Raw genomic sequence first — 24,581 nt, 5'->3', positions numbered from 1 at the left:
CTTCCCATACCCCCTCTCATATATATATATATATATATATATATATATATATATATATATATATATATATATATTACTCAACAAGGAGTCTTGCAATTTCATGCAAGGTAGGTTGCTAGGAGCTAATTTGCAAAACTTTTGGGACTTAATGTTTTGCTAGTGCGGTTTGAAATTGCTCGGTTTTGAATAAATTCTCTACGATTCTTTATAAAAAGTGAGTAGAATTTTCTCACTATAATATTGAGTCTAAACTTTAATTAATAAAATTCTATTAACGTAAAAATAAAGTAATGCCTCCATAAATTTCAGAAACAAATATCACTACCACTTTTTTCCAGTCATGTGTAGCCGTGTAGGTTAATTTTCATGCTTCTTAAATTTAAAGGATCACAATCCTAGAAGATCACAAAAAACAATATAGTCACCATTAAAGAGTAAAGATTGATAGATGTTAAACAAGCTTTTAGATATTAGAACTTAGAAGCTCAACTCACATGCACCAACCCATTGAAACATAACTTTGATATAATCTTTGTCTATTATAAGCCTAAGCCAATTTTGAATTGCCTCCATTTTTTGCATATTGACACTTATACTTGGACAATAAATATACAAAGCAATCATACTTTCCAACCAAAAATCTTATTCAGAGAACTTCACACGGTTCTCACATGGTTGGCAAAATAAACACATAAAAGTTGAAAGGACATTGGTAAATCTAAAAGACCATGTATCTAAAAGTTTAAGAAAGATAATTTAATATGTACCTCTTTCATCTGAGATTTGAACCTTAGTTTTCCTGTTAAACTCAACTCCATTGGTAAACTTAAATCCCATTACATATAAAAAAAAATTAAAGTAACTACTTCATAATTCAGTTTATAATATTCATTTAAAAGCTCTTTGAATTATTGACTATAAACTGTTTTAAATACACAACATAAACCTCGTCGAAATTAAATAATCTACATCACCGTTAGTTTACCGAGATTAATTCAAAATAAAAACCACAATGAAGTACTATATAATAAATGTTTTACATGTCAAGAAGTTAACTAATAAAAAGGTATGCAATAAAAACATGAAGGTAGGGCAAATTGCAACTGAATAACAATTATGTGCTACAAGTAACCATCAAATCTGAAAGTAGCTGAGAACAAAATCAGGGCCAACCCTTGACGCAGCTACTACCTTTTGATCTCTAAACTGATGTCATAAATAAACCCTGAATGCAGTTAATACTTTCTAAATTTATTTTGGCGACCTCCTCCGAAATCATTATCTCTATGCCGCGAATGTTTCCCTCCTCTACCACCATGCCTTCCTCCCCTGAAAAGATATTACATAATTAATATAATAGTTCTAGTTTCACGCCTCAAAAAAGAACAGAAATAGACATATTCAAGAGTGCGACTTACCTTCCACGGTTATTCATGTCTTCTCTGCGCTTTTCTTGATTACCACGGAGCAGGCTCCAGTATTCTCTTTCAGCCTCACCTGATTTCATAGCAAAGAAGAATAACTATCAGGGTCTGTTTGGGCGAGAAGGGAGGGTAAGGGATTTAATGAGATATGGGGGGAGGTATTTTAATGCATTGGGAAGTATTAATTTACATTTTAAATATTATACGATTTTGTGATATTTGATGGAAATTCATTATTATAATCTCCCTCTAATATTATAGAGAAGCTAAAATTGACTCACGAGGTCTCCATCAAAAAATGGAACCAAACAACTAAAATTTAAAATAATTCTTCACATGAAAACCAACTGACTGAAAAATTAGATGTGAAAGTGAAACTAACCTGTCACTGGATCTAGAACAGCAATATAATTCTTCACAACTAAGCCTCCCTTTTCAGACAAAACTGCAGCAGCACGTGCTTTCTGAGCGGCTTCAGGTTCATCAAACCGAATAAATCCTGACTCAGCTCCCATAACGAAATCTATGTACTGAGCAAGTAAACATGTACATCAAATTAATATGCATGTCTTGAGCAAAGCAAATTCAAAAAACTTGATGATCATCATTTTCAGAGTCTGTTTAGATTGGCTATATTGAGTTTATCGACTAATATAACCATTTCTGAGACAGCTTTGGAGAACTAAAGGAAACAACTTATGACATGTCCATATGTTGTTTTCAACTTATTTCCAAAAACTCTTAAGGATAGTTTATGAAAATAGTGATTTATTTTATTTTTTGTTCTAGAAATAGCTTAGACATGAGTACTTATTTGATTTGCGTCCATGCTATGGGTGTTTAATTAAGTTGTTTATCTAAACAGAACCTTTAGAAATGAGAGTAAGAATGAGAACAAATTATCTAATATCTAAATTACCATCAGAGCAAGAGAAAAACAATAACAGATAGCAATAAAGTCGTAGACAAATATTAAATAGAAGAAATAAAGTACTAAAAGCTAAAGAAGGGGGCAAAAACAAATTTACCTTAACATCACCAAACTTCTCAAAGACAACCTTCAAATCCTCACGTAAGACAACATCTGAGTTGTCCTTGTAAGAAGCAGCTGAACGTTTTACCTCAGATTCCTTGCTCTTTTCTTCACCTTCAGTCACCCCGTTGTTTTCTTGGTCCTTTTCTTCAGCTTCAGTCTCCTTTATTTCTTTCACACCATTGTTTTCCTGCACCTTTTCTTCAACTTCAGCTTCCTTTCCTTCATTCACCCCATTGTTTTCTTTATCATTATCATTATCGTCATTTTCTGACATCTTTTGATCACTTTCCTCGGCAGCAACTTCGGAGGGATTTTGTTGATCTGTCTTGGTGACACCATTAGTGCCATTGGCTTGTTCATCAGTGCTATTCTTTTCTGAAGGAACTTCAGCTGAATTGCTCTTTAGTTTGAAAGCTATAAGTAAACCTTTAGGGTAGCTGTGACAATGACAAGCGAAGTCAATAAATTGGCATTTATTTTATGGTTGGGGTAGGGATTAAAAGAATTGTGGCATCTTACCTTGGTTCTGTATTTGTGTTATCCTCGTGACTTGCATCCACAGATTTACGACATTTTTCATGCTTTTCTAAATCTTTTTCTCTTTCTGCATCAAAGTCCTTCCTGCATTTCATGAATATACATACAATATTATTCAACAATATGCATATACAGATAACAGGACTGTTTTAAACCCCTTAAATTCACAAGTTAGTAAAAATCAAACTAAGAAATTGAAGTTTTTCATACAGTGATGTCAAGAGCATCATAATCACTAGATCTGAAGAAACTACTATCAAATCAAGCTTTTTAAACCTAAAAAATAATTGCCAATTTTATTTTAATAATTATTTGCAGAAAAGGCTTTTTAACAGAAAATATTTGATTATACCCACTCTTCTTTTTCCTTCTATCAGAAATTATCCTAATAAACAGAAGAAAAAAAGCTTCACTTCATTCAAATTCATCAATGGTCAGTGACTTAGTATTGAATCACTATAAGCATGCTCACTTTGGCTTTAATTCTAGCTCAGCACCCGCATACACCAATTTTTGCTTCAAAACATTTTGCATTTCTTCATCTGATGAGAACTCAATAAGAGCAGTACCACAGAAGAATCTTTTGTCTCCAACATGACGTGGCAATCTAACACTGTTGATCTGAAATTAAAAACAAAAATACTTCATTTTTTATACAAAATAAATTAAATTATAACTAACTTTTATTATTCCAGTACTATCTTCAAAAATATTAACCGGAGGCATTCAAATATTAATCTGTGAACACTGAAAGAAATCTTATGTTTGCCACAATCAGAGATTATGCTCAGAGGATAAGGTGAGGAATGTAAACCACGGCATCATTGTTAATATTACCTTGGCAAGTTGACCAAAGAATGACTCCACTTCTTCAAGCTTCACATTATATTCAAATGGTGATGCAGCAATTGTTCTGATCTCAACCTGCTCAATTACCTCTTCTGGTTTGGGAAGTTCAGTAATCCTGCCAACTTTTTTCCCTGAAATGCACAAATATAATGATAGAAATAAGTAATAAGTTATGTGTATTGTTTCCAATCTTAGTCTCACTCTCACCCCAAGAAAAAAATTAACAGTAAGAAACAAACTAAATTTATGGCCCATCTACTTCCTCTGCCACTCAGTTCAATGACCCTTAAAAAGTTTCAAAACATTATTTTTAAAAAAAAAAATGTTTTGCTAATTATTATCTCAGAAGTCCTATCTTAATAGAACATTTCAACATAATAAAAGTAATACATGTAAATAAAGTGACAAATAGATCTCTGCAAAAAGAACACCACCGTCTCAGAATCTCTAACTCAAAACTAACCTCAGAACAACACTTTCTATTATAAATTGGCTAGCAAAATGAGAGAAGAGAAAAAGATCACACAACTATGCTTTATTAGAAGTTGCATTTGCAGTAATCTAGATTCTTTAATCATGAATAGCACAGAATAAATAACAGATTATTGTTGCCCCGATTATAACTGAGTTTATCACAAAACTAAATGTGAGTACTTATTTAACACAAACAAGGAATCAACAGAGCAAGAAACTAACCATCTTCTGAGATCTTGAGTGAAGCTGCATTTTTCAAAACTTCAGCAACAGCTTTGACAGTGTCTTCCTTCACGTCATCGGCCTTAACATCACCCAAATTAAGATGCTTTCGCATCCTATTAAAGGAACAAATCAAAGCCAAACTAACCACTGTTTTGTTAAAATTACAGTTAAGACCAACAATTAAAACAAAAAAATGAAGCCTTAATAAATACTATATGGAATACGTTTTGATCAAATGAGAATAAATTTGAAACTTTTCTTTGTTTGGTATTAATAAAAAGAAAACTTCCTTCTATTTTTATGTTTATTATGTTGAATTGAAGGGGAAAAAAAAACTGATTTTCAGGTCACTAAAATTGAAGGGAAAATCCTTGACTTTTCACCTAGTTAGCACTGAGACGTACTTCTGATCGAAGACAGGTTTGATGTTCGACACTCCCAACACCAAGCCATGTAATAAAAAACTGATTTTTATGTCACAAAATTGAAGACACAATACATGACTTTTCACTTAGGTAGCACAAACACTCCATAGATTGTTTGATGTTTGACACCGACACATGTTGCGCATTCAATAACTTATATTTTCTTAAACTGTTACCGGTGTTTATGTATCAGTATCAATCTCGTGTGTGGAGTCAATATTTTCATGGTCTTCAATTAATTGATCAAAACGCTATAAACCTAAACGAAAAAAGAGAAAATAGTAAAGGGTAAAATGGGAAAAGGATACTTCCATCTTCACTTTCAGTAACCGTTTTTCTCAAGAAATCATCCCTGGGAAGATTGCTATCGCTGAAGTAAAACTCGACCTGGTTTCAAAAAAATTAGGTTGAATCAAAACGACGTAATAAGAATTGAATGAACGGAAAACAGAAAAACGACGGTTACAAACCTGTCGTATAACTTTCTTGGTTGTTTCCTCATCGAGTGAGGGTTTCGCCATTGATTGAAATTAGAGTGGCGGTAAAGGAGGGAGAGAGAGATAGAGAGAGAGGAAGCGTGCGTGAGGGTTAGTGTAATGTGTAGGGTTTTGGAGAGTTTTATTTTTAGGTCGTGTGGTTCTTTTTACGTTTAATATATATTTATTTATTATTTATTACGGGGTTTAACTGCCCGTGTTCTCCCACTTTTACTCTTCCGAATCGTGGTTGGATTTTCTGTCTCCAAAACTAAATCATGCTTACTTTTTAAAAACATATGTTTAAATATAATTTTATTTATAAAATTTTAAAATTTGATTTTCAGTGATTTTAGTCAGCATTTTTTATTTTTTAAATTTCTTTTAAATCTTAATCCCATTTACCTTCTTGAAATATATTGAGTGTTTAATTTTAATGATAATATATTTTATAGATGCAGTTTACGTGCTGAGATATAAATCTCTAAAAATAAATAGTTAAAAAATCTATTTTTTTTATAGTTATTTTTTATTAAAATTAATTTATAGTTAATTGTTGGTGATGAGTTTACTGCTCATAACGGATCAACTAGTTGATAGTTTATAATTGATATAGAACAAATTAATTTAAGTATTTGATAAAATTAACGGTTAATTGTTTTTTAAATGTAAAAAGACATTGTTGATTAATAGGCAAAATAAAACATACATCATATAATATTGACATTTATCAGTTAAACTAAGACTTAAAAATCATATAAAAGTTATTTAATTGTACCATATTCATTCTTTATTTTTTCTTTAACAATTTGATCATTTAAGCCTCAAAAAGTGTATAATATTATCTTTTTCGTCCAAATCTATTAAAAAGTGTTCATGCGGGCGTTTTGTGACGAGGTGATTGTTAAGATGTTAATGTGGCAAATGCAAATAGGATTTTGGTTAAAACTTTAAATGTTTTTATTAAATAAAACCCAAATTTATATCAATTAAGATTTTCAATCTTTGTGTTCTTCACATCCATAATTCCACAAATTATAATATTAGAGTTTATAATTTAATCATCTTCATGTTCAAACCAATCAATCAAACTCAACACATGTCAAACAAGGTAAGATCTACACTCATCTCAATCTTATTTTATCGCTCAATTTCAAACTTTCATTGTCCCTTATAGGAACATCAACATGGAATTGTAAGGGTGTTCATGAAGGTCATAGTTTCTGGGGTTCTATTGGTTGAGAAGTCTAAAGTAGAAGCTTTGTAGTTTTGTGAAAGTTATATCTTAACACCCATGAGAAGTCTAAATTAGTAGAAGCTTTGTACTTTTTTTTTTTTGTTAGAAAAAAACCAAATAATTAAATCTTAGGATTCTTGATGTTTTTCATCAATTTTCATCATCTTCACCCATCTTTACATTTTCCCGTTGCAAAACATTATTAACAAAAAGTCAAAAAAATGTGAACTTTTACTAATAAACCCAACAAAAATGCAAAATCAAATAATTTTAATGAAAATGAGTTTAACGCATAAGAGTATAGATTTCACAAATTTTGATGAATTTTGGTGTAAGGGTGCATTTGATTTGTTAAAAAATGAGAGACAAGACAAAACAACTCTTGTTGTATCATGTTTGATGTGAAATCTAATTGCAGGAGTAGACAAAAACGGTAATGTTTATCCCGCTCATCCACAAGACAACTTTTGTCCTCTTGACAAACTATTTAAAATACCAAAATACCTTTATATTTTCTATTGAAAAACATTTTCACTTATGTCAATATCCATGTTATATATACCAAAATACCTTTAATTTGATACAGTAAATTAAAATTAGTGCATTATAATTTTTTTTAAATTTTATCAAGAGATTTTTAAAATAAGTACTACTAATAAAAAATATATTTATTTTTTAATTAATTGAACCGTAAAAGACCGTTTTTTTAACCAAATGGCAATGAAAATTGAACAATTTTAATTTTAACTGAATGATCTTAACTTTTTTTTTGAATATTTTATAAAAATCAGTGTAAATTTTCATTGATGAACATTCTAATAAATAAATACTAATTTAACTTTAAAAATTTATGATTTTAATATAACACATGGCAGACAATATTAACCGTGAAAACATTGATATATTATAATTCTTAGAAAATTTTACAATATTTTAGAGATTTTTTTTGTCTGTATATTTTTACTCTTTATATATGAAAGTTAATAACTCTTAAATGGCACCCTTATATAATACTTAATTATGCTATCAAAATAATTAGACTCGCCAAAAGAAAAGAAGAGAGGATTGTGAGCCCTGAATACAACTTCAAATTAATTGAAACTTCAATGATAATTAATGAAGAGTAGTTTTACAATTCATAATTTATGAAAATATAAATGTTTAATACCATTTAAAAAAAACTCATTTTTAAATAAAATTGTATATATTTTAAAACTTAATTATTTTGTGTTTTGTGGATATTTTTATAATACTTCACATGTATAGTGTGTGTGACATAATTTACAACGATTGTATAAATTATATTCTAATATATAATATAATTAAGATATATATGTATATATTATTTCAACTAAGATAATTTATAGTTAGAGATAATCGATGACTATTTAATCATTATTAAAATATTTAAAAGTCATTGTATACATATGTTATTTAAATGTTCATGTATACCCATGGAATAATTATTACAAATACAATAAAAATGATTTTTATGTCTTTAATCGGAATTTGCGGAGATTTTTTTTTAGATGAAATTATTTTTGCAACTTTTAGGTTACACAGAGCCTATGTTAGTCCATTTTTTTAGAGTTTTGTTTATCATTTTAACTCTTTCATTTAGGAGGTTCCGAGTTTTCCGTATACTAACATAATTTAATCAATTGCTAATATTTATTTATTAAAATAAAAAGTTGACCAAATATTGCGATGTCAATTTTTTTATAAATTATTATTAATATTAAATATGACAAGATAAATAATTGTCATTACATATCAATGTAAATCTATTTTACAATGTCAATACATATCTATTAAACTTTAGAATAATATTACTATTACAATAAATTTTTTAATTTTATTTAAAATATTCGTTTTTCTACTTAGTACAAAGTACATAATCAACTACATTAGTTGTATTTTACATTAATTGATAGTAGATAAGTTTCCTCTCACTTTTTGTTACAAGATATTAATAGTGAAATACTCATTTTGTCCATAATTATAAACATCATTTCATAAATTGTGTCTCTAAATATAATCTCATATGCAAAATACTAGATGCATTTATTATTCTTTTTCTAAATCTAGTCCTATTAATTAGTACTAATTTATCTTGTAATGTAAAAAATTAACATTAGATACATATGTATACAACGAACAATTTTGTAATATCTACACATAAAATATACTACCTTTTGAGAGACTTTCATTTGAAAATGAAAAACTCCCATCAAATCGAGACTTTCATTTGAATTATGTCACATGAGAGACTTTTGACAGACCATATACGACACAAATGGAACCCAACAAACTACGTTGAGTGCAATTGGTTGTATGAACACTGAAAAAACTTTGATTCATGTACTGAGGAATTGTCCATGTGCGACACATGTAGAGATTATAGACTTGTTCCTTATAACAAAATGACTCATTTTTACTCATTTTCTTGCATGGTTTGGATATCTTACAATCATATAGAGAATATTGTAGAGTATCATATAGCTCAGTGACAATCCATCTTTTGATATCGTGTTGGTATTTGTGGAAATGGAGGAACAAAACAGTTTTTGTAGAAGGCTTTTAGCGTCCTAATAATCCAACTGAAAACAATCCTTCATCTTGTGAAGAAGATAAAAAATGAAAACTATGTGAAGAAGAATGTAAATCTGTTGAGATAAGATATCATGTATGTACGTTGAAGCCAACCAAATAATACTTGGATCATACTCAATTGTGATGGCACTTACAAGAGTTCTACATCCATTCATGGATGTAGAGGTATTTTTTGGGATTCTTTCTAGAAATTAGATTCGGGGGTATACGTAGAAAATTGATTTGTGCAATTTTTTGGTGAGATGTGGACAATGTTACATAGGTTAAAGTTAGCTTGACAAGAAAGGATTATAAACCTATTGATCGAGAGTAACTCTAAAGTCTTGATAGATATGTTATGTAAAGAGAACCGTGGATGACCATATTTTTCTAACCCTAGTTTGTAGAATTAGAAAGATGACTCAGTGGGATTGACATATCTAGTTCAATCATACATGACATAAACCAAATCGTTGCGCAGATTGACTAGCCGATTATAGTTTTACTTTAAACAATATTGAATTATTCATTCTCCCAACTCTCGCACTAGATGAACTGAAGATCATTTAGTTGATGATAATTTTAGGGCATCCTTCCCTAGACTTATTAAAGTTGTTTGTTAATTGTTTTTCTCTGTACCAAAAACACCAACTCTTGTTTCATTTATAAGAGAAAAAAAACATCAAAACTAATGTACTCATTAATTATTTTTACTTTTTGACTATTTTTACAAATATACTCTAATTGAAAACTGTGAGACAATAAATAAGGATATAAAAAAAAAATTAAACAGTATATACACCTTAAAAATTATAATTTTTCTTATATATAAAATCAGACTAAGAGTGTATACATTTTTTAGTTAATTGATTTCTTTCGTAACAAAAGTTTATCTAGTGCACATTATTTGTACATAACATATTAAACTAAGTATCCATGTTTCTTAAGTCTAAAAATGAAAAATGAATTTACAGGCAAACTACAAAAAGAAAACCAAATTCACAAAAGGACTATTTTTATTTTTTTTTTTATCTTGAAAAATTTTCAATTATTTTGAGACAAATTCAATTACTTCTCACAGAAAGTAATAATAAGATGTACTGTATGAGTTGACACAACTTATACATTTTTGTTATTTATCGTTTTCATTAATAAAAATTCATTCAACCTTTGAAAATTGAATAGAACAAAATATTGTCCTCTTCATGTGTGGCAAAGGCATACAATAACACTAAATCGTGCAAAATTAATACATGAAACTCTCTATATATGCATCCTACTATACTACTAGCTAGTAACAAAGGTCCTCAAATCCCATATATTCATTCCTCTGAATCTTCTCAATCATGTGTGATATTCCTACTCCACCTGTATACAACCATAGAAAATTTATAGTTAAGGAAGTCGCTTTCACAAAGCTAGACATAGGTAAAATAAAAGTTTAAAATGTAAAATCTAATTAGTTGTAGTGATAACTTTTTAAATTGCAGTCTAGAACCGTTGTTATAAATAAGTTTTGGTGGCCTCTGCAATTACACTACGACAACGATTTTAATTGTACCTGTTAGTTTGTAAACTATTGTTATAGATATTTTAAAAGCCTCTGCAACGACACTGTGATTGTAGTTGCAGCCAGTCGCATGTTAATCCATTTCCCTATACAACCACATTGCGACTACAATTGCGGCCATTTCAATTGCATATGATTGCAATTTTTTTGCAATATCAAGAATTGCATTATAATCTACAACCACAACTACAATTTTGTTAGAGAGTTTGAGAGTGAGGGAACAACAATGGATCAAATGCTTCAAGATTCTCAAGAGACTTTGATACTATATTTCCACTCAAAATTTTAAGTAAATGAGTATATGAGTCACTTCTATTATATATATATTTACAACATTTCCTCATTTTCAAGTCGACGTGGGATCCTAAAGTATTTGGTTTGTTGTTGCTCCTGTGTCCCGGACTCCCCAACAAGTGGTATAAAAGCCATGGTTCGTCCCACATCGACTAGGAACTGAGGAAATGTTGAAAATATATATATGAGAGAAGTGAGTCATATACACATTGCCTTAAGGTTTTGGGTGAAGATGTGATGTCAAAATATCACGAGGATTCTGAAACATTTGACTCGTTGTTACTTCTGGACTCCCCAACAAATTTAAAATATTTCACTCAACATTTTCTATACATAAACAAAGCAAAAATGACAAATAGCAACTCATTACAAACAACATATATTAGTACTCACCTAGTGCAATTGCACTGACAAGTATTGTGAAAGACAAGACAAAGATAATCAAGGAAGCCCTTTGAAAAATATTGATGAGCTTGTCAATGATTTTTTGTCCTATGTATGCTGCAACCGTAGCCACAAGGGTAAGGTAGAGTGCTGCAATTCAGAATGAAACATAAGTATTATATGAAAAATATACAATTGAATTTTATGACCATATTTTATAAATAAATAAAAAAGTGAAACATGTATGAAGTTTAATTAATTTTACCATAAGGAACAGGAAAACGGTTCAAGAGGTAATATTGTACAACAGATATAGATGCTGTGAATGTCATTCCTAATGTAGCTGTGGCACTTGCTACCTGCAAATTTATGAACTATATAAAATAACTATATTTTGATCAATTTATGTAATGATAGAATACAATAGGATTGAACTATTATTGAGAGGATTAATTTTTTTATAGTCTATTTCAATTATAATCTAACACATCTCATTGTTAAGCTAAATCATTGTTAAGCTTCTAAACAAAAAGAATGAAAGTGAAAGTGTAGATTTTAGTACTAGAAGTTACCTGAGGAGCAATTCCCAATTCAATAAACAAAGGACCCATAACAAATCCACTACCTACACCAAGAAGTCCACCCAAAATTCCAGCTAACAAAGCACAACAGAGTGATAAAATTAGAAGATGCAAAGGCCAATGTGTTCCATGATCTTGTTTTGAAACAGTTATCTTCTTCCCTTGATATAGCCCTATTGCTTGGTACATAGAAACCCCTACAGTAACTGGTATCTATAAAAACAAAAAATTCTATCTTAAGTTTTTGTAAGTAATTGTCAATTTTCCAATTATTTGATACAAAGTAAAAGTAAATTAGAGAGTGCAGAAGTACAAAACTTACTTGTAATAAGGAAAGTATCCAATATGTCATTGAACATGTTGTTGTATAGTTCTGCTAAAAGTGAATCATTTTAATAATTAGTTTATATAAGTGTACTAGAAAAAGCAGGGACAAAATACATTAATGCATGATCTAGTTTTAGTTCTATCAAGATTTAAAAATAAAATTAAAACAACGGTAGTGTAAATTAATTTTACACTAACAGTTAATAAAAATCATTGATTTTCTATCGATGTAAAATTATTTACACTGTTGTATTTCTTTGATGCAACACCAATTGAAAATGCCGCCATAATTTAAAATGTTGACTTGTACAAGTAGACATAAATTTAGTCAAAAAAAAAAAAAGACAGAAATTAACCTTGGTAATTTGTAAGAGAAGGACTGCAAACCAAACAAAACATAAAAGTCCAAATTTCTTCCAACGAATGTTGCTAAGAATGGTCCCCTACATGAGTAGTTGCATTTATGTCTTAAATTTAAAAAGTGATTAAAGATTATATAAAGAAAAAACAATATTTTAATATGCATACTTGTAAAATTTCCTTTTGTGGCCCATCATTTGGACAACTAGGAAGAAATTTATATTCCACTTCTCCACTGCTTGTGGCTACAGAAAAAAGGACATTATCATATAATAATATTTATTGAAAGTTTGTGTCTTGTACCCATGTGGAATGGTTTAATTGAAAACCAATTAATTAATTTATACACTCACCAGTAGACTCTAAAAGCTTGATAGCTTCCTGTGATTCCGTAAAATTGAAAAAGAAAATGATAGATTAGAAATGTAATTATCATGCACATTAAAATATCCTAGGCTATTAGTAAAAAGTCACAGAAGCTATTAAGCCATACAATTATGACCATGAAAAGATGAAATGATGCTAACTAGTGATTATTTATTTATGAAAATAATTTCTTTTTTCATTTTTATTGATTTCAAAAATGTAAATATTTTTTCACTTCAATTTTTGTTTTATTAACGTATAAAATTAACACAAATTTTAAAAGTTAATGAAAATAAATAATGTTTTTATAAGTGAAAGAGCACTAAAAAATTTAGTAAATATTCAGATTTTTTGTATTTAGTGACTACACACACTTACGCAGTTAGTAAGTGTGTGACCGTCCAATCGATATAAAACGATTTAAATCTCAAATATAAATCGTTCGATCTCGATTTAACAGCCACACAATCACTTAGAAGATAAATCCGTGTAGACTCCTTAGAGAATACATATTATATTTATTTACTTTTTTCATTATGGTTTCCTTTTTCCATGTGTCGAGACCCTTTAAAAAAGCCTTCATTGATGTCACTGCAATTTCAATATAACAAATTCAACCATGTTATTAGATACTAAGTTAAAAAAATTAAGTAGACTTAAAGTAAAAAATCTTGTAAAATTACCTATGAAGATAATAATTAATAGAACAGTGATCATCCAATCTGCAAAAACTACACTTATAACAACTCCTATGCTAATACCAAGAATTATTACTGGTGCATTAAGAAGCACCAAATCATAATCAATCATTGGTATATCAAGTGTTGGATGCCTTAGCTTCAAATTGAAAAATACACTTGATATTGCAGCACCAGTAACCATACCTAAAACAAACACACACAAAAAATCATTTAATTACCAAAATTAGTTCATAAACAAGTTTCTTCCAAAGAAAATCATATAATTCACAAATTCAAAGATTCATTTAGAAAACAAAAGTTTTTGAACCATTTGATGTTGTCATGAACAAGTAGATAGATAGATGCTTACATTTTGAAATAGCAGTTGCTGATTTTGGATCAAATCCAATAATCAAGATTAGCATTGGAACAAAGATTCCTCCACCACCAACTCCACCTACACTTCCAAATGCTGCTCCAAATATTCCAATCAAGGTACCAACAATGATGTTCCATCCAAATTCCATATCCTATTAATGATTATACAATCAAATGTCATATGTAATTGACACATTAAAAATTTCATACACAATCACATTTATTTATATATGAAATATAAACTTAGAAGAATATATATAGCTAAGTAGAAAATATTGAATTCAATGGATGCAAAAAATAAACTTACTGGCCAAATATGTTCATAACCTGAATGACTATTATATTTGACATGGTGATAAAAAGATTGTGCTTCATTTATTATCCATGATGATGGCTCTTTACTTTTGGGGGTTCTATTAGCACAAAAGATGATGAGAACCAACAAAAGAATGAATGAAAACAAAACCACATTTCTCATGACCCTTCAATTTGTTCAAAGGATGGGAAAAGAAAGAAGTAAGTTTTTGTTCACAAATGTGAGAGAAGAAATGGAGTAATACTCATGGAGATTACTTTTTGGGATTATTATTATAAGATTGATTTGATTTCATGTGAATCTACTTCATATCATTTATATTGACTAGTAGATTTTGTTTAGAATAAACTATTATCAAGTGTGTGTTTGAATTAAACTTAGTAAAATTGTTTTTGCCCACAACCTTTTTTTTAATATGCATGTTTCACATGTTTGTATTATATTAAAGTAATAATATTAAATTGTGAAAATTTATACTTTTTGTTAAAAAAGGGAAGCACATGTTTGTATTATTTACTTTTTTGATAAAGCATGCTGCATTACTTGTTTTTTTTTTATATTTTTATTATTAAATAATATGATATTTAAATTTATAGAAATTATAATGATCAATATAATTTAGAGTCATTAAAATTGAAAAAAATAAATTTATAAACAAATTCACAATATCAAAGTTAGTAACATAGAACAGTAAAATGGTTATAAATGTGACAAATTTTATAAATATGGCAAAATTGAATCGTCTGTAATATTTATGTTGTGAGAGTTGTAATGTTGAAGATACTAAAATAATTGAATCTGCATTGATTCACCAATTTGAACCAAATAAACACCACAACAAAAATGAAAAATAAAATATCGCACAAGTACAACAAACAAAAATATCACGCAAAAATTATGAAATCATGAAAAAACATGACAGAAAAAATAATTTAGATGAATTATTTGATTCTAAACCACTTGAGTAAGAAAAGGAAAAATGAAGCGAGAATGGAGGGAGGCGGCTAGGTTAGACCACCTAATACATATGTTGCATTAGTATTTTTTTTTTGTCTAAATGAAATGATAAATAAACTCGAACATCACCTGCGAGATCTCCCGTTCGAACTTAAAATATGATATTTAACATAATAATATCGATATTTATCAACTAAGTTAAACCTAATTGTTCATATATTATAGATGATATGTTGCATTAATTTAACTTTAATGCATTTAAGAAAAAAATATTATTAAAATACAAAAGTTAACAAAAATTTCAAACTACACATGCTCTGCAAAAGTAATTTGAAATGCTCCAAACGTTAGGTTAGTAGTGGGGTTGCTCATCAATATTCTTAATTTAGTAGTACAAAGGGTTGAGCAATTTTTTAATTAAAAAATGATTTATTGTGGTTTGCTTCTCTCATGATCTTATCTTCATTTCAATTATTATTAGAAATGAAAGGGTCCACCTATCTAGCTAGTACATTTTCCACACGCCACTCATTTAATCTAATTAATATATACTCGTTTATCATGAGTTTCAATTATTTTTTTTCCTCTCCATAAATGAAGAGAGTAAGAGAATAACTGGAAAATTATTTTTAATAGAAGCTATTTTCTTACAAAGAAGTAGGAGATGAAATACCATTTAGATTTTAGTCATATTTTACATTACATGGTAAATTCTAATTCATATTGGTTAATTAGCCGATTTACAATTTTGCATGAGCCATACTAATGCCTTTGACTTATGGTGGAAAATGCCTACCTTGAATTTTAGAGGAAGTATTGTACTATGATAAGATTTAGATTATTTAAATGACACAAACATTCCTTCTAATTTTGTAATAGACACTAATCTCCTCTAATGGTCTTTTAAAATAGATAACTCCTTTTTCAAATTAACACTGGTTTATTTTTAAGTTAAAAACTAAATACCACTAGTTTTCTATTGACGGAAAATCTTCCTCCACTAAATCACTAAATATTCCTGCCATAGTTTATGTTGCTTTCATTGAAGAATAATGCCACATTCCCATGACATAAAAAAAAGAAAAAGAAGGATATATGTCGTCCTATTTATTTGGTTGTATTGTATCCTTTTGTCTAGCAATTATGCCCACGAGGTGGTTGTTCCTCTGTCTGATTTGTATAATCTTTTTTGGAGAGTGTTTTATTTGATAAAAAAACATGGGATTGAGCATACACATATTTTTATACTCTGTTTGATTTAGAAACTAATCATATATTGGATAAATCACATAAATCACATATTGGATAAAACAAAGATTAAGGGACTCAACAAAATAAAAACTTTTGTGATTCAATAAACTATGGAACAACTTTTTATTTTAAGTATAAATTTATCAAAAATATTCTTTTTACTTTTTAATAAAAAAAAAATATTTATATCTACTCTTCATCTCTCTCTTATCTCTCTACTCTTTCTCACCCACTCTATAATCTCATGATCTCTTTTCCTCTACTCTCTCTCTAACCCTCTCTTAGTATCATTTCTTTCTAATATCTTATGATTCTCTACTTTCATGCTAACCCACCCCAAGACCAAATAGAGTAAAACAAAGATTTTAGACTTCCAAAAAATTATTTTTTTTTATCAAAAGATTTTATTTTATAGTTTGTTTTAAGATAAGTGTTGAGTTGGCTCTACTTTAATATTTGTCTTCTCTCTCTATATCTCTCATATATATAATGTATTATAATAAAAATTATATTATTTTGTTTAATGTATATTTAGACATACCAAATAAAATAATGCGAAATTATTTATTTTGTCTATCGACCATTAAATAGTTATATATTATTATATCAAATACTTACTATCAAATCAAACACACCTTCTCGTCATTGTTGTCTAGAACCTAAGGAATTCTTGATAATGATGTGAGCAATATAATGAAACAAAATCAAAGGATTAAAAGATATGGATGACAGTTGCACTGCTAATTGAAGCTACTATTGTATGTCTTGCTAGACTTAACTAATTATTGTATCACAATTAGTTGACCTTGGTCTCAATATATGATACTGTACCAAAAGTTTCAGTGGACCAATGCTTTAGCTGTTGTGAGATGCTTCAATGGTGGCACACATGCTTGGGTGTCATTTCCTTGGAGGGAACTAAAAAGGCAATAGTGAATTTTAGAAAGAGATGGCTTAAAAGTATCTTAAGAACACCACTAAATAAATCATAAAAAGAAATAAAAAATATTTTACGTAAAAAAAAAATCACTTTTTAAAATTTTAAAGTTTAAAATGTATAATTTTTAAAAATATATCTTTTTTTTTTTTTAACAAATACTCTCTTTAACCACTTTTATAAGAAAAAAATATTTACATTTTATTTATTATTATAAATAAAAGACAACTATTTTGAGTCATTTAATACTATTATTTTTAATACACAATTTATTTATTTCAAAATATTTAATATTGATAATTGAGTGTTTGTCATTAAAAAAAGACGATTTAAAAAAATTTGACATATATTTTTGTATAAAGTTTAAAAAATTAATTATACTTAATTATATTTTTAATATCCATAAAAATAATAATTATAGTAGTAACATAAGTACTTAAAAGAATTCATAGTTGAAAAAGGTGGAAGTTAACATATCTAAAGACGGAGGTTTATGTCTGTCAGATGAGTAAAAAGAGAGGGTGTGAGTTACATATGCACGAAGTTTAGGAAGGTTAGTATATTTTTCCCAGTATTATACTTTCAGATTAAAATAATAATCTGATTCGATCACTTTTGTTTTGGTATTTGATAATCTAATATGTTTTATCTTAGATTTGAATATCTAAATTTTTGTTATTTTTAATATAAATTTTTATTTTTAATTATATAAATTTTAAGAGCACTTGTTAATAAGATCTTTTTATTTAAAAATAAAATTTAATATAATTTAACTCAGTCTAATTTAATTTTTCTATGATCAATAAAAATAGTTCCATAATAGTAATAAATGACATGTTATATTATGAATATAATATATATATATATATATATATATATATATATATATAAATATATAAATATATATATTTAAAATACAGTTAAATATGAGTAAAAAATAAAGTTAAATAATTAATTATGTATGATAATTTTCACTAATTTGAGATGTAGTTTAATGTTAAAAATTGCAGAATACTTGAATGGATATTGTAAACGTTTTGCATATGAAATATAAATACTTTTAAAATAGCGAAGTACTGATGTCATATATTTACTCGATATTAATACTATTTTAAATTTTTATTATTATTTTATCTTGTGAAGTTTGAATGAAAAATATAACTCTTTTAGTTAAATTATAAAAAAAAAATACAGTATCAATACATCATAGCGTGTATGAGAGAAAAAAGAAAAAACTGTATTCGATTTGGATTAAACCGAAAACTCAAAAACCAATCCAACCTTGTAAAAAACAATTTTAAAAACCCGGTTTTTTGTTTTGTCAGTTTTAGTTTAGCTTTTCGGTTCGTTTGTTGCGACTTCTCAAGTGATTGATTCAGTTGCAATCGCTCTCACGAAAATGCGCTAGATTTTGATTCTCCATTTCTTCGATCATTCCATTGAATTTCACACTTTCAAATCAACTTCTCAACGTCGTTTTCCGTAAGATTCCCTCCAATTTCTTCTATTTACCTATTTCTTACTTTTTTAATTTCTTTTTCCTAAACCACAAAATATCGAAACCTTGTATATTTATTTTGGAAAGAAAGTAGATTTGCAGTTAGATATTGACTAAAGTTTTTTAAAAATTAGTTACCTCGGTTATGATAACTTTTAATTAACTTGAATCAATTATAAATAATTCAATCTTTTTCTCAATTATTTCTCTTATTTGTTGGGCTCTACCATGCTTCTCAGCATTTGATGTGTAATAATAATTATTACAAGTTGAAAATGATAATTTATATTGATATTCATCTATGATGAAAAGAAGTTATTCATTTTGGAATATGCAAATGCTGAATGAAGGGTTAATCTAAATGGAAACACGATTGAGTTTCCTATATAGTGCCTCAATTAGTTGTTGGCTTCTTGATATTTTAAAGGGAAATAATTAGTTTCATTTTAGTTGAATTCAGGACTTCAGGTTATTTGAGCCTTATTGAATGCACTAATTTTCACGATGAAACGAGTTTTCATACTAAATTATCCTTATTAATAAAGTAGTTAGTTTAGAGTCATAAGGTTGTTTGGTGGTTTGGAAGAGGAATATAGGAATTGGAGTGATAAGGAGGTCATGGTTTCAACTCCCCCTCTAACAAAATTAACTAATTACTAACATTGGCTATATAAAAAAAATAGTTAGTTAAGTAGTTAGGTTGATGGAGATACAATAAATAAGAGTATTAGTGGAAAGTGATTTGGTGCATTCTAAAATGACAAAGTACGAGACAAACAAATATTTCAAGCTTGACACTTAATATGAGATGGAAGGAGTATTAAATTTGTATTATTTTTTCAAATTTATCATTTATGAGAAATAATTAGTTTATCTTCCCATTAGAGTATTAAATAAAGGGCCGCGGCATAATAGTTTTTGATGTTGTCAAAAGTCAAAACTGCAATATGATTGCGATTGAAGACACATCGATTGCATGACCGTGAGTCTCCACAATATCAAGGATCGTGACGCGATCACAATCACTATCTAAAACCCTTCCTACCATAATATTTTCAAGTAGTTAGAGAAAAATATGTATACAATAATTAATGGTATCTCGATAAAGAACTAATTAAGGGTATCTTAATAAAGAACTAATTAATGTAGTTGAAAATTTAAGAGATGTCCTATAAAAAGACAGGAAAATTCTCAAAAAAGTCCTAGACATATATGTTTGGATTTATTTATTTTGTACTATTTTACCATTAAATCTCTTTCATTTTCGCACTTCATTAGATATTGATGATTTATTCTCTCCCTCTCTATCTGATTACTATAGTGGCACTGGTGAGAGATAGTCAGATATCCTCTTCTTACAAATAATGTGGAAAATCAGTAGGTCTTTATTAGAAGACAATGAAGAGCAAGAGGAGAGCTTGTTGGGTGGTGACTCAGGTGGCCTATGCTCCCTCTCTACAACACAGGTGCTGTCAAAACTTTTCACACCAGATCTAGCTCTTTGGGATTTACTGTAGCCTATCCAGTTTTAAGTTATGCCACTTTTGGTTGTTGATTAAACAGAGACTTTATGGATTTGCTGCTTGTTTGGTTGCTGGTCTAGCTTGCATGATACTGGTGAGAGAAATTTGTGCCCTCCTGTTTATGTGTATTTTAATTTTATATCTTGTATTTGTCTATGTGATTTATTTGTCTTCTTATAAATAAATTTTAGCTTGCTCATATTTCAAGCTGTACCTGAATCTCATATAACCAATTCAGTATATTATGTAATCAAAATTGTTAGGTCAGGTGCAGAAACTTAGTTGAATGAAATAAAAATTATTTGTCTACATACTGTGGCCATTGATATTACTATTTCTATGTGGGAATTTGACATGAAAAAAAAAGCCCAATTGGAGAGGGAAATGCTGAGTTGGCACGTTAGTTGGAGAGAGGGAGAGAAAATACAAGTGAGAGGGAAAAAAAGAAGTTAGTTAGTCTTTGGTTGTAGTTATCAGCTGTTAGCTTCAGCAGAGGGAATTCCAAATTCCTTGGAGGAGCATTGCTCTGGAGTTACAGGAGAGATCCTCTTGTAATACATTTCCTTATTTTTAATCCGTAATACAGTGTACCCTTTTAACTAGATTTGGGTTCCTAACAATTGGTCTGACTTGCCGGATTTGAACCAGCGTTCCCAGAGAGGGGAAACCACTTTTATTGGAGATGAACGATGTGTGGGCTAAGAAGGAAGAGGTACTGGAGTTTACAGGAATAGATCTTGTTGGGTGGGTTGCAAGAGCCGGGAGGTTCTTTGACGAGTAAGAAGATCATCTGTGTGGTAAAATGCAATGGGCTTTCATGAGTATGGAGGGTGAAAAGGCAATGCTTTTGTTCCATTCTTGGTGCCAAGAGAACACTGATTCTGGCTGGGAATTATTTTCCTTGGTGTGATCAGAAGATTTGGAGAGAGAGGTGGTGATAGAGTAGTGGCAAGAGTGATAATAGAGGAAGACGATGTGCTGTTTGAGATGAAGAAAAGCCAAATGACATAGCCACTGCCATCGCTATAGTAGTTGTCGGGTCCACCTCCTGCGCCTCTGCCATGGCCTGCACAGCCTGCAGAAATAGTATAACTGGTTGCTGTTACAGTAGGGCTGCCGCCTGTGGGAATACCAGACCCAGTTTCTGTAACACGTGCGGTACTGCCGCTACCACCTCCAAGGCCAGGACTGTCGATTTTGATTTCCCCTGTGCCGTTTGGTGTGCTGTCAGTAAGACCACCTCCTAAGCCACCAGTTGGTGGGTTTTCTCCATTACCTGTAGGGCTGTTGGTCGTAGAGTAATCGTTGAATGAGCCGATTAGGGACTGCCGCTAAGTGGTTGGGCGTGACATTGGGGAATAGTTGTTTTCCCTAGATAAAAAACCTAGGACTTCTGATACCATGTAGAAAATATTATAGGAACTCAGAAGATATGTTACTCTAATGGAAGAGGCTCATTTTTATAGGAGAGGTACACAAAGGTAACTCCTTAAATCAAAGGGGTGATGTACTAAATTAAAATAAAACTAAAGAAAAACAGAAGCGACTTGTATCAATAATAATAATAATAATAGTTACTATATATTTCAGCATATCTTGTGTTACTTTATTACTTATGGTAATTAATGCGAAAAAATTTATATTTTGTTCTCTGTTAATTTGAAAATTTAGCAACCTCAGCTAAATTGTGCTATAACTTACAAATACTTTCTTTAACTGTTTTCTTTCTATTTTGCAGTCTATGATTGTTTTTGCCAAACCCATCAAATTTGCAGTATTGTTCACCTTTGGCAACCTGTTAGCAGTTGGAAGGTAGATTAATTTGCCCCTTATGACCCCTGATAGTTTTAGAAATAACTTATGTCAAGCTATATACAAAGGCAAGGTAACATTTTAGTACAGGGTATTATTGGTAAGTTCAGATTGATGTTTATTCAAGCTATTCACAAATTCTAATTCTTTTCTTGCTTATAACAATCCTTCACACCCTGACAAAATAAACTTAGAGAAGTGAAGCTCTGTAAAGCTTTTGTGACTTCCTTGTCCTCTTCAACATTGGACCTTTTTCCTCTTTTTTTGATGTCTTTATTGATATGGCTTGATGTTGTTTTCATTTTCCTTTTCTTTTAATATCTACTTAGAATTATTTTTCTTCTAATATATACAGACGTACTTTTAAGTGAATATGGTATTATGGAAGATTAGATCATTTTTATGCTTCTAATTTCTTGTTAGTTCAATTAATTAATAGACCATCCAACTTTGTTTTGTAAATTTGGCAGTACAGCCTTTCTTCTTGGACCAGCACAACAAATGGAAATTATGTTTGACCCTGTTCGTGTTTTTGCAACAGCCATTTACCTTGGATGTGTGGTTATAGCACTTATTTGTGCTCTCTTGGTAAACCCTACTCCTTTGATCTCCATAAACTTATTATGTTAAGTTCCTATTTCTCTGGTATACTAATGAACTGCTTTCTTTAATATTCCCCTGAGAATAGTAAGAAATTTGAACAGTTTTTCAGGTTTTGTCTATTTTTGTCATCTGATAATGAGATTTGACTTATCTGAAGCAAGCAAATCACTATAGAGTGTATCACAAGTAATATCAACTTTTGATGGATAAATCAATGGTTGTCATTAAAAACATATGCATACAAAGTCACGAGTATAACAACTCTTGATTTTCTTTTTAATGATTGAGATTATTTATTTACACTAATTTTTTAAGGAACCAAACACCTGATAATGAACACCAACTAATTATTATGAATCCTATTCCTATAATTCATGCCAACAGACTGATGGTTAAACTGATATCCGTTTTTCGTGTTTTGTAGATCCATAGCAAGGTGTTGACGCTAATTGCAATCATAATTGAGATCGGTGCCCTCATTTGGTAATTTTGCTTTATAACATCCTTGTTTCCTGACATAAATTTGTGATATATGAAAACCATTTCTACAAATGAAGAACATTTCAAAAGGAATCGTTTTCATAACATGTACTTGTACTTGTATGTGGATCATTAATTGTTCCAAGTTACAGGTACAGCCTGAGTTATATCCCTTTTGCTCGAAGAATGGTTTCCGAGTTGATGATTAGATTATGTGATACAGAGCTCTAAACCACGAGAAAAAAAAATAGATGTCTCGTTTGGTGTGGTCTATAGTTAGATATGTTTGGCGTTTGGTTTTTGTGGACTGATTTGTGGTGAAGTTGGCATTGCTGATTTTGATCATGAAGTTAAGATATCAGCTTTTTTGTGTGCCCATGAAGCTTCTTGTTGGCCTTCATTTGGAATTTTTCTTCCATGCCCCTATTCTTTTCCTTTCACTTAAAATAGATAATGGGTTGAAATTTTGTTTACACAAAGTTGTTGTAAAGGATACAAAGAAGTTTATTTTTTCATTTTTTGAAATGTTGCTTTTACTAAGTTCATTTTTTCTTCGTTTTGGTTATTGTTATTTTCTTTATTCCTTGTAATATTTTTCTTTTTGAATTCTTGGGATATATTTTTTTTGTTTAAGTCTATTTTTTCATTTTAGTTTCTGTAATATTGGTACTAATTGAATACTAATATAAACTAAATATTATTGGAATTTTTTTTTCTTTTGATTAAAAATATTATGGGAAGTTAAACAAGATATCTATATTTATGTTTATCAGAAATTTAAAAAATGATGAGCATTGAAAAATTTTACTTCAAAATCACTTTTTAACAACTGCTTTCAAAAAGACCAAAATAGATTACTGGGTATGATGACTAAACAGCAGTTCTATTTTTAGGCAAAATGAATAGAAGAAAACAAGGAAAAAAAATGAGTTTTTTTTCTTCAGGATTGACCAATTCGGAGGTGTATTACATGTCCAAATTAGTTAAAT

At 29.3% G+C, this 24,581-nt stretch overlaps 3 protein-coding genes across 8 annotated transcripts; 1 reads left to right on the top strand and 2 right to left on the bottom strand.

The window, feature by feature from the left end:
* Window positions 1-994: 994 nt before the first annotated feature.
* Window positions 995-5,601, bottom strand: LOC101508455 (la protein 1). Its single transcript, XM_004498425.4, has 10 exons — window positions 5,441-5,601; window positions 5,279-5,357; window positions 4,543-4,692; window positions 3,835-3,977; window positions 3,470-3,618; window positions 2,980-3,081; window positions 2,453-2,897; window positions 1,807-1,954; window positions 1,419-1,497; window positions 995-1,329 (listed from the first exon to the last, which is right to left on the bottom strand). Exons 1-10 carry the CDS (start codon window positions 5,489-5,491, stop codon window positions 1,236-1,238), a joined length of 1,440 nt encoding a protein of 479 aa, XP_004498482.1. The 5' UTR covers window positions 5,492-5,601; the 3' UTR covers window positions 995-1,235.
* A 4,759-nt stretch (window positions 5,602-10,360) lies between these two features.
* Window positions 10,361-14,895, bottom strand: LOC101508758 (sulfite exporter TauE/SafE family protein 3-like). 6 transcript variants are annotated; one of them, XM_027333267.2, is made up of 12 exons: window positions 14,523-14,888; window positions 14,208-14,367; window positions 13,841-14,041; window positions 13,684-13,748; window positions 13,145-13,172; window positions 12,960-13,036; window positions 12,788-12,874; window positions 12,427-12,480; window positions 12,096-12,317; window positions 11,789-11,882; window positions 11,533-11,673; window positions 10,361-10,643 (listed from the first exon to the last, which is right to left on the bottom strand). In XM_027333267.2, exons 1-12 carry the CDS (start codon window positions 14,691-14,693, stop codon window positions 10,567-10,569), a joined length of 1,377 nt encoding a protein of 458 aa, XP_027189068.1. In that variant the 5' UTR covers window positions 14,694-14,888; the 3' UTR covers window positions 10,361-10,566. The 6 variants fall into 6 exon arrangements, with proteins under 6 accessions (XP_027189068.1, XP_004498484.1, XP_073222964.1 ...); XM_004498427.3 differs by having other exon boundaries at window positions 12,427-12,477; window positions 14,523-14,885; XM_073366863.1 differs by lacking the exon at window positions 10,361-10,643 and adding an exon at window positions 10,660-11,019 and having other exon boundaries at window positions 14,523-14,895.
* Window positions 14,896-18,900: 4,005 nt separating this feature from the next.
* LOC101509301 (uncharacterized) lies at window positions 18,901-24,248 on the top strand. The gene is made up of 7 exons (XM_004498428.4): window positions 18,901-19,158; window positions 20,496-20,640; window positions 20,738-20,791; window positions 22,436-22,509; window positions 22,980-23,097; window positions 23,537-23,595; window positions 23,745-24,248. Exons 2-7 carry the CDS (start codon window positions 20,539-20,541, stop codon window positions 23,821-23,823), a joined length of 486 nt encoding a protein of 161 aa, XP_004498485.1. The 5' UTR covers window positions 18,901-19,158; window positions 20,496-20,538; the 3' UTR covers window positions 23,824-24,248.
* The last annotated feature ends 333 nt before the right edge of the window (window positions 24,249-24,581 follow it).

Source organism: Cicer arietinum, chromosome 4, assembly GCF_000331145.2.
Source record: "Cicer arietinum cultivar CDC Frontier isolate Library 1 chromosome 4, Cicar.CDCFrontier_v2.0, whole genome shotgun sequence".
Classification (NCBI taxonomy): domain Eukaryota; kingdom Viridiplantae; phylum Streptophyta; class Magnoliopsida; order Fabales; family Fabaceae; genus Cicer; species Cicer arietinum.
This window is presented reverse-complemented; position numbering and strand designations above follow the sequence as displayed.